General features: G+C 41.7%; 1 protein-coding gene across 1 annotated transcript; it reads right to left on the bottom strand.

Annotated features, from left to right (window-relative positions):
- Positions 1-3923: 3923 nt before the first annotated feature.
- LOC125017184 (toll-like receptor 8) lies at positions 3924-8533 on the bottom strand. The gene is made up of 2 exons (XM_047600048.1): positions 8455-8533; positions 3924-7356 (listed from the first exon to the last, which is right to left on the bottom strand). The coding sequence occupies exons 1-2, from the start codon at positions 8482-8484 to the stop codon at positions 4279-4281; spliced, it is 3108 nt and encodes a 1035-aa protein (XP_047456004.1). The 5' UTR covers positions 8485-8533; the 3' UTR covers positions 3924-4278.
- Positions 8534-8989: the final 456 nt, after the last annotated feature.

The raw sequence follows: 8989 nt of genomic DNA, 5'->3' as shown, positions 1-8989 counted from the left end.
AACAAAGTGTGCAGCGACTAGTATAATGGAATAGTGTTGTACGGGCTAATGTCTTCTTAAAAGCGCACATTGTTGTAGGACACTGAGAAGCTGTTGTCTGACCAGACAGCAGATAAGGACGTTAGAGGACGCAGAGGGGAGGAGGGCTACAGATGCGTGCATAATATTTATTTCTGGGCCTTTTTTTACTCCCTAAAAATAGCAAATTAACGATAAACTACCGCGTCCCATTCCCATACTAAAAATGACCTCTGTTTAAATGCGGTCTCATGGGAAAGACGGCGAATGTGAACTTGTGCCAATCCCTCAGCAGAGCTTATTGTTGTTTCAGCCCAGCTGTTACAGTCTATAGAGACATTGCATTATGTAATCTCTCCCCCTGCTTAAAATACAACCGACGTCCCTGTGCGGCAGAATGAAGCGAAGCAGGTTTGTGTTTTTTAATTTCAGTTTGGAGGTGACAGCTTCTAAATACTGCTGCCAAGTCAGGGTTTGTGGTTTGTGCGTCAAATGAGGTCACAAAGATCAGGCCTTGCATTAACTCAAAGCCCCTGGAGAATTACTCATTGTTTTCTGTACTATTTAATAGTCAGACCAGGGCTAGATTTTAAAACTGTGCTTTACTCTGGCTCACTCTGCGGCTTCAGCTATTGTGCTCCTTTCTCTTATGTGTGCACACATTACTTCAGGGCATTTTACTCAATCGGCCTCACCTTAGTTTACATCCGTCATCTCTAATTAAACCACACGGCTGCATTACATCAGACACAGATATGTAAAGGTAGGTTTTTAACATAAGCGTCCCTTAAGAGTGAAGTTCTGTTTTTACAGAAGTTCTAACAATTACTGGATACAAAATAACTTAATATAGAATAGATAGAATAGAAAAATACTTTGTTCGCCCATTGGGGGGAAATCAGCAAAATCAACAAGTAACGGCAGCAGTAAGAGCATTGCAAGCAAGACTGGTAATATCTTTAAGAATGCATTAACATTCATGTCTGTGCAGAAAAGCAGCAACAGCGTCTGATTAGCGGTGGTTCTAAACTACGTCCAGTTAGCCATTTTTACATTTTTGCAGTTTTAACAAGGAAACATTTAAATGGTGGCGTTGCAAGAGAGAAGCCTCCCGCTGCTGCTTCTCTGACCCTCCAGGATGTCACAGAGTGGGCACCTGATGTTGTCCAGGATGCACTGCACTCTGCTGCATGTGCGTCCCTCAACAATAGTCCCCGGTGAGTCCAGCTTCCTGCCAATCAGAGAACCAGCCTTCACAGCCAGTCTGTCCAGTCTCTTAGAGTTCATTTGGGCCATGCTGTCCACCCCACACAAAGAGACTGCAGCATGTAAAAGAGCGCTGGCAAAACATGTGCAGCATTTCACTACACGCTGGACATCATTTGATCCATTTCTACAGTAAACCCAGACACACTGCTCCACCCTCATCCAAAAGTTTGTGCCAGGAGAGGTTCTGAAAATTGCTCCAAGGGGGAAGCGGTTGTATTTACAGCTGGAGGCAGAGTAGGGAGGGACGGGGTTGGTTTAACATGGTCCCGCTGCAGCTGCAAGGAAAGAGAATTTGGGGGCACTGAACAAGGTTCAGTGTCAAGATTGTGTGTGTGGGGGTAAAGCACTCGTGCTCCTTCTAAAACACAGGTATGTTTTTACCCACCAGGTATGAGTTTGGGTCTTAAGATCTAAACAGGTGTTCTTATCAGTAGGGGTTTAACACCTCTAGCCATCATCATATTCTTAGACTTTGCACACATCATTCTGTGGCATTTAACAAAATGTCAAATGTTTTGCGGCAACCGTGCATTTTAGGTCAATTGGTGATCTTTCTGTGGCTGCACCAAATAAAGTGCATACCAAGTGCCTCATGCAGTCAGAACAGATTTTTTATCTAGTCTATTAATGGCTAGTTTGTTATTAAGGCCGCTACAGCCCACAACGGATGGAACAAAAATACCTACAACGCAAAAATGACACATTCTTCACTTTTAATTTTTTTATTTTGCATATTTAACAAACGTGTGCATTCCAGATTTGTTTTTTTACAAAACAGTTTGTTTCGTGAGCATTCACATGGCTACAGAAGGGCTACAATTCTTGTGGTGACCCCGTCAGTTGTTTCGCGACACGCCCGCTAGTCCAGGAGATGCAGACAACAGCAACAGATGACCAGGAACCAACGCTGACACAAAGCCACACTTCCTTACTGTACAGAGGGCCATCTGGTGCAAGTGAGTGGTTATCTGGTTTTACAGTCATCGCCATGCCAGAGTGTAACGCAGCTTGTAAAACATGTTGGAAAAGGCTGAAAATTGCAAAGCTTGTGGAATGTACAGCGCACAGGTGGACTGGTCTTCATTATGACGACTTCTCCTGTTCGATGGCTGCAAGAGGAAGAAACGGGGTTGATCATTAATGCAAGAGGTTGTAATGAGCATTGAACAATGCAGCCCGTGCGTTTTTCGTTTCCAACACTCTACAGTGCAGTACATACTTTCTTTGGTTGGCAATGTGTTCTTCTCCTGAGTCTCCGTCTTCTTCAGTTTGGTCTTGTCGAAGGTTGTGACTTCTGTGATGTCGGGTTTGTCAGACATGTTTGTAGAGGTTCTGAACAAGGAAAGAGACTCCGTTAAACATCAATCTTCCCACTGAGTGCAATCAGATCGCCTGGGCATAAAGACCAATTCACTTTTGGGGCCGTTTGCCGTTTTTTTTATTTTTTTTTTTTTTTTTAGAAAAGATTAAAAAGCAGATAAAACATGTGCATGCATGCATGCTTATTGCGCCTGGTTTGAGAAAGGCTTCGATAATGAGCGTGTGCAAGTCGGCGACCACCGCCCTTTCAAACAATCCAAAGGAGCGCACTACCTGCAACCGTGACAGCACCCCGCTCCCTCCTTCCTCTCTGCTAATTAACTGCACTCAAAACACATGCGCCGTTTGGAGCGGATTTTCCACTTATCATGCAGCATTTTAGTTTTACAAAATGTTTCGAATCAGACAAGTAAAACTCGGGATTTGTTCCCAGAGCCTTTTGAGGACACTCTTAAACGGCTGAGCCTGGGCACTGGGAGTAAACGTAACCCATAACTCATCCATCGAATGACAAGGGTAATATGCATATAATGTATAATAACGGTCTGCGGTCAGTCAAGAATTGAAACGCTTACCGGAGTGTTTTGTCAGAGGAGTAAGAAGACACACGACTCGTTCACAGGAGCAGAGTGACGCGTCCAGCCTCAACCGCAGCATAAATACTGCGCCGTATGCAAATTGCCAACAGACGTCACATCCCCCCCGCTGTTCTTGTTCAAACTTGTTAAAAATTACCGGAATAACCTGCACAGACATGGGTGAGTTGAAAAGTAAATATTTTTCTCATCCTGACATCACATAGAAGACGTGCGTAACGACTCCAGAGGTGCCAAAGAAAAAGGAAAAAAAAAAAAAAAAGCGCACAAAGTGCAGACTACAAAGTGACTTTTCAGCAGAACACAGGTTAACTTGCATACAACAGTATATTATATCGTTGCAACCGCGACACCATGCGGGGAAATTAAGTATTAAACATTCTGCAGTGGAAATTTTGCGGAAGTTCTGTTGTTAATAATAATAGATATTGCGAACAGACTTTATTTAAAGTAAGCACATCTTTTGGTCTGTTTCTAATCTAGACTGCTGCTGCTGCCGGAAGTGTTTGGGATTTGTTACAAAACAGTACATCGATAAATATGCTTCTCAGAGCATCTTTTGGGATCATTCTTCCTCCCTGAAGTGTCTTCAGGTACTCATCAGGCCTTCAGTGTAGACTATCTTAATTTTAAATATAATAATAATAATAATAATAATAATAATAATAAAACAACTGGCAGCAAACAGCTGAGACCCCCAAAGATATTTTCTGACCAAGTTAGTAAGTTAGACAGAGACCAGATAACACACTGATTTATTTATTTATTTATTTACATACTGCAAACATTTGCCCACAAATTACAAGATAATTGTATGAGATTATGTCTTTAGCTTTATTTAAATATACTTCCAAGGCAGATTGATAAAAGCTGCATAGAATTAAACCAGCCCCCACCTATAAATTATATGAAACACCAGAAACTCACATGAGATGATATAAAATGTAACTGAAGAGTCAAGTCCAGGTGCTTTTGTTTCTTTTTTTTTTTTTGTAAAGACCATGACCTGGATAACAGAAAACCTTACCCAACATTCGAAACAAGCTCACAAAATTGTCCCCAGACTGTCATCCTTTCACTTGCTTGTGAAATACCTGGAATAAGTCTTGTTATACATGACCTGATTGTCCACTCTTACAATGTTCCTCAGGTTTTGCCAAAACCAGGGTTCTGCTGCTGCCGTCCTCGGCCACTCCACGACGCTGTTCCCGCACAGTCTCCTCCTCAGGCGCAGGAAGTGAGAGTGTTGCAGGACGGGTTCCAGCATCAGCAGCACGATCACGTCCACGTTTTCATCCAGCAGCCTTTGGTGAGCCAGATACATTGCCAGCTTGAAAACCCCAGTCTTCACGTAGCCCTCCGTCAAGACAAACAGCGTCTTGCGGCTATACTGGATGCTCTGTGTGAGGTTGTCGACCAGCGGGACTCCTGGAGGCCAGTCCCTCTCCTCCAGACACAGAGGAAGGTGCTTTTCCCCTTTCTCTTCTAGTTGCACCCTCAAGTTCCTCATCACCCATTCCGAGACTTGCGGGTCTCTGGTGTCATACGTCACGAAGGCGCCATAAACACTGTCCGGTGAGTTCAGCAATTCGTATCCTTTCAGCTTAGCTTTCATGTAGTGTAGGACATAAGAAGCATCCCAGTAAAATAAGTGAGCAACCGTTGCCACACACATAAAAGCGAGAATGAAGGAGGTTGAGAAAATGTACATCAGGAACGCCAGATTGGTGTTTACACACTGTTGAAGGTCAAACATTATCAGGGCTTGATTCTTCTGGTTTCTTGGCGTGTCGCATGTCACCTCTGTGATCAGCCAAGGAATATTAACATCACTCTTCTCAATCCATAAGATGAAATCCAGTGAGTCGCATGTACATTGGAAAGGATTCCCCTGCAGGAACAAGTTCTTAATGTGATTTTCGGGTCCCAGCTGGAAAGTGGACTGATTGATGATATTCAGTTTGTTGTTGCTGAGACTCAGAGTCTCAAGATTTTTCTGGCCGTTTGTGAATCCACTATCCAACTGGAAAATATTATTATTACTCAAGTCAAGGAAAGTCAGAGTTTGTGCGACGTTTGGGTCAATAACTGTCACAACAGATAAAGCATTGTGGCTCAGGTCTAAAATTTGAAGTTGCCGGAACCACTTAAGTTGCTCCCAGTTGAAATCAGTCAGTGAGTTATGACTTATGCGCAGTATGGTGAGGTTATGGGGCAAATTTTTATAAACAACCTCTGAAATGTCCTGTAATTTGTTGTAAGATATATCTAAAATTGTCAAATTAGTCAGATTAGTGAAAAGATGTTCATATGAGTTATCTTCCCAAAGTTTCCCGAGGTTATTATGTGCAAACTGAAGTTCTGCCAATGACTGGCTGTAGATTTGTTTTGTTGTTAGTGTGAAAATTAAGTTGTTGCTCATGTTTAGTACTCTTAAGACTGGGAGATTTCTTGTAAAATGCAAATTATGCGTTACTCCATATGCTTGAAAGTAGTGCGCATTGTAACTGAGGTCTAGTACTTGAAGTTTCTTTAGCTCTTTGAAGGCATTGTCGTAGGCCAGGTCAATCTTATTGAATGACAGGTCCAGGTAGGTCAGATTAGGCAGCGAGGAGAACTCTGTGCCATTGAGCGCTGCTGAAAAGCCATTTCTTGAGAGGTTGAGACATGCAATATCCCCATAGCCCTCAAACTGCTTTGGAGAAATGAAGAACAGATTATTTGAGCTGAGGCTAAGCACTTGTCCGGAGTCAAAGCACTCTTCTTTTACAAATCTATGTGATATTTCAAAAGCAAAATCTTTAGAGTGGGGTATCGTTAGTGGTGAAATAGAAACGTCCGACCTCTGATTGTATCCGTATCTTCTCGGACTTGGCGGATCTTCCACTGCAACGGGATACAGCCTGTTTTCTGCGAGGTATATCATTTTCAAGTGTTGGAATTTACTGAATACGGTGGAATCGGAGTGAAGAATGAAGTTGGTGCCTAAGTTCAGCGCAGACAGATTCTTGAGCTCGTACAGAGGTCTGAACGTGTCTGGTCCGATACTCTGGAAGACCAAACCCTCCAAATGCAAAGTCCTTAGAGACACAAGATTTGCGAAGTGTTTTGAGAAATTTAACGTGACAGGGTAGGACTTGAGAGCGAAGTTGAAAGACAGGTCAAGTTTTTGTAGCTTGGGGAGGTAGCTTAGAAATGCAGCTTCCTCGGTTACTACGTTTCGTAGGAAGTTAAATGACAGAAACAAGTATTTGAGTTTGTTCAGGTTTTTGAACCAAGATTCTTTCACGTGACTGAGTGAGTTTCCTCCGAGATGCAGCCTCTTAAGGTTTGCTAGCTTTTGAAAAGCATCAGGGTGAATTGCAAGAGAATCATTTTGACATGGTACGCAGTAAAATGGAGCATTTTGGCATCTCGGGCAGTTCCCTTGTAGGTCTAGGATTGCTAAATTTTGTAATCCAAAGAAATCATCTTTACCTATTTTCTCTATCTTGTTACTACGCAGGTCTAACAGAGTCAATGACTGGGGTAGTCCTTTAGGAACATGGCTCAAGTTGTTGAAGGACAAGTTCAAAGCCTGTAGCTTGGTCATAACTGCAAAACTGTTTTCCTTAATCGTGAGAGGGTGCCCACATGGATTCTCCCTGAAGCAGTTTTTGGATAACCACAGATGGGTCACGTGTGTTAAGCCTGCAACGGTCCTGTTCTCGAAAGTCACAATCTTGTTATTTTCGAGCTCAAGGACTCGCAGACTGAGAGGGAGACTGCCTGGAATATTTTCCAGACGATTGCCGGTAAGGCTCAGTTTCTGCAGTCTTGTGAGATTTTTGAAAGCATTCTCAAAAATGACCAGCTTTTTGCCCTTGTTCGCCCAGTTGAGATTCAGCTGAGTCAGATTCAGCATGGCAGAAAACGCACCGGCTGTAATGTTCTTAATGTTATTTTGCGATAAGTTAAGATCTGTCACGTTGCTAGTGATCCCACGAGGTACTCCATGCAGGCGGCGGCCTCGGCAGTCAAATATGACCTCAGAGGCATTGAGGCTCGTGACATCGCAAGGGAATTGCCTTGACATCCACACGGGTTTGCATGCAGCGGGCCGGATCTCGTAAAGGCAACAGAGACAGAACAGCAACATCCCGTACGTGGCAGTCTGTGCAACAAATAACAAAGCAAAGAAAAATCAGTGAAATATGCAGCATGTCATTTTCTTTTTGTGTTATATCAAAGGTGTTATAATGTTGATTTTGTACCCAGGCAAATTTTGGAACACGTTTTACTTCCCTTCATGGTTCTTTTTCACACTACTCATTAATATGGCTCAGTATTAACAATGGCACAGGAAGTCTCTCCAGTGAGGCCACATGTACCAAATTAACGCTGTTAACTGCAACGGTGCTTTTCCTGCTGGAGTCAAAATGCCTGTGCTCATACGTTATGTGCATGTATCTTAAAAATGTTGACGCAGTCCTCCAAGTATTTTATAAAGCTTTTTACCCCTTTAATCCAGCAGGTGGCAGTAGATGGTAGGTGAAACAGTTCATGCTTTATTGTCATAATTATGAATGTTGTAATATCTTTAACAAAAAGAGGTAAATAACTTAGCAACAGCCCGAGTGAAAATTGCAACATAATACTAAACGTAGCACAAGTAGAGGAAAGTCTATGACTCAGTCAGAGATGCCAATTACTTTGTCAGTTACTGTATACATCGAGTTAGCCGTATTTTTTCTCACACAGATGAACAGTATCGCGTTTATTTTTAAGAATGTTCCAGGTTCTTCGCAGTGAATCAATTATCACATCTCTGCATCTGATGAAAACACTATGAATATCTCGGTGTCGGCCTGAAAGCTGGTAAAAGTTTAGAATAGTTATGTGTGACTTCATTACTCATAAAACGCTAATCTTTCCCCTCCAGAAATGAAAGGGAGAAGTTACAGAATAAACAAGACATGATATATTTTTGTGAGTCAACTTTAATGAAATAATTTGCTACAGAACATTTTTCTAAATGCAAAACAACCTGTGGTGAATTACTGGAATAATATATACTGTACAGAGTTATTCCAAATATGATCAAGTTGTTTTGAACAGAATCAAGAAACATCACATTCCAGTGAAAACATGCACATGTAACCACAACGTCCTGCTAATTTTATCTGATGGATACAATTGAAACAGATAAATCTGATCTCCTTTACATGACGCTTTAAGATATAGCTTTGAAAAAGGTACAGAGAAAACTTACCATTATGCATGCGCTGTATTGGTTCCTCATGATTTCTGAATGGCAAACTTGAAACCAGACGATGCTCTGACACTTTGAAATCTTTCTGGTACGATTAAAAAAAAAAAAAAAAAAAAAAAAAAAACACCCAAAACACCCTGCTTGTAGAAACGATACTTGCCACCTGTCTCAACAAGCCATTACAAGTCAAAACGTCTCTTCTGGTTCTTTACAAATTACAGATTTTACACAAAAAAAAAATAAATTAAAAAATCCCCCATTTGATGAAACATAAAATCAACAAAGCGCTTGGTTCACACAGTCCATAAGCTGTGGAAAACGAGTAGCATGGCATTTGAAGAAGTGCGCCGGTTTCATTTCCTTGTTTCATTATGTGTTGTGTGTTGATTGTCCTTGAATACAAGGTGACAACTAGAAAACCAGGAGGATGGCAAAAAGGTGCAAGTCAATAACACAACCAACAAGAGTATACACTAGCACAAAACCAGCCATTACTATGACATTAATAATAATAATAGTGCTGACATTTACACTG

This window comes from Mugil cephalus, chromosome 12, assembly GCF_022458985.1.
Source record: "Mugil cephalus isolate CIBA_MC_2020 chromosome 12, CIBA_Mcephalus_1.1, whole genome shotgun sequence".
NCBI lineage: Eukaryota > Metazoa > Chordata > Actinopteri > Mugiliformes > Mugilidae > Mugil > Mugil cephalus.
Note: the sequence above shows the minus strand (reverse complement) of the source record. Positions and strands in the feature narration are given on the sequence as shown.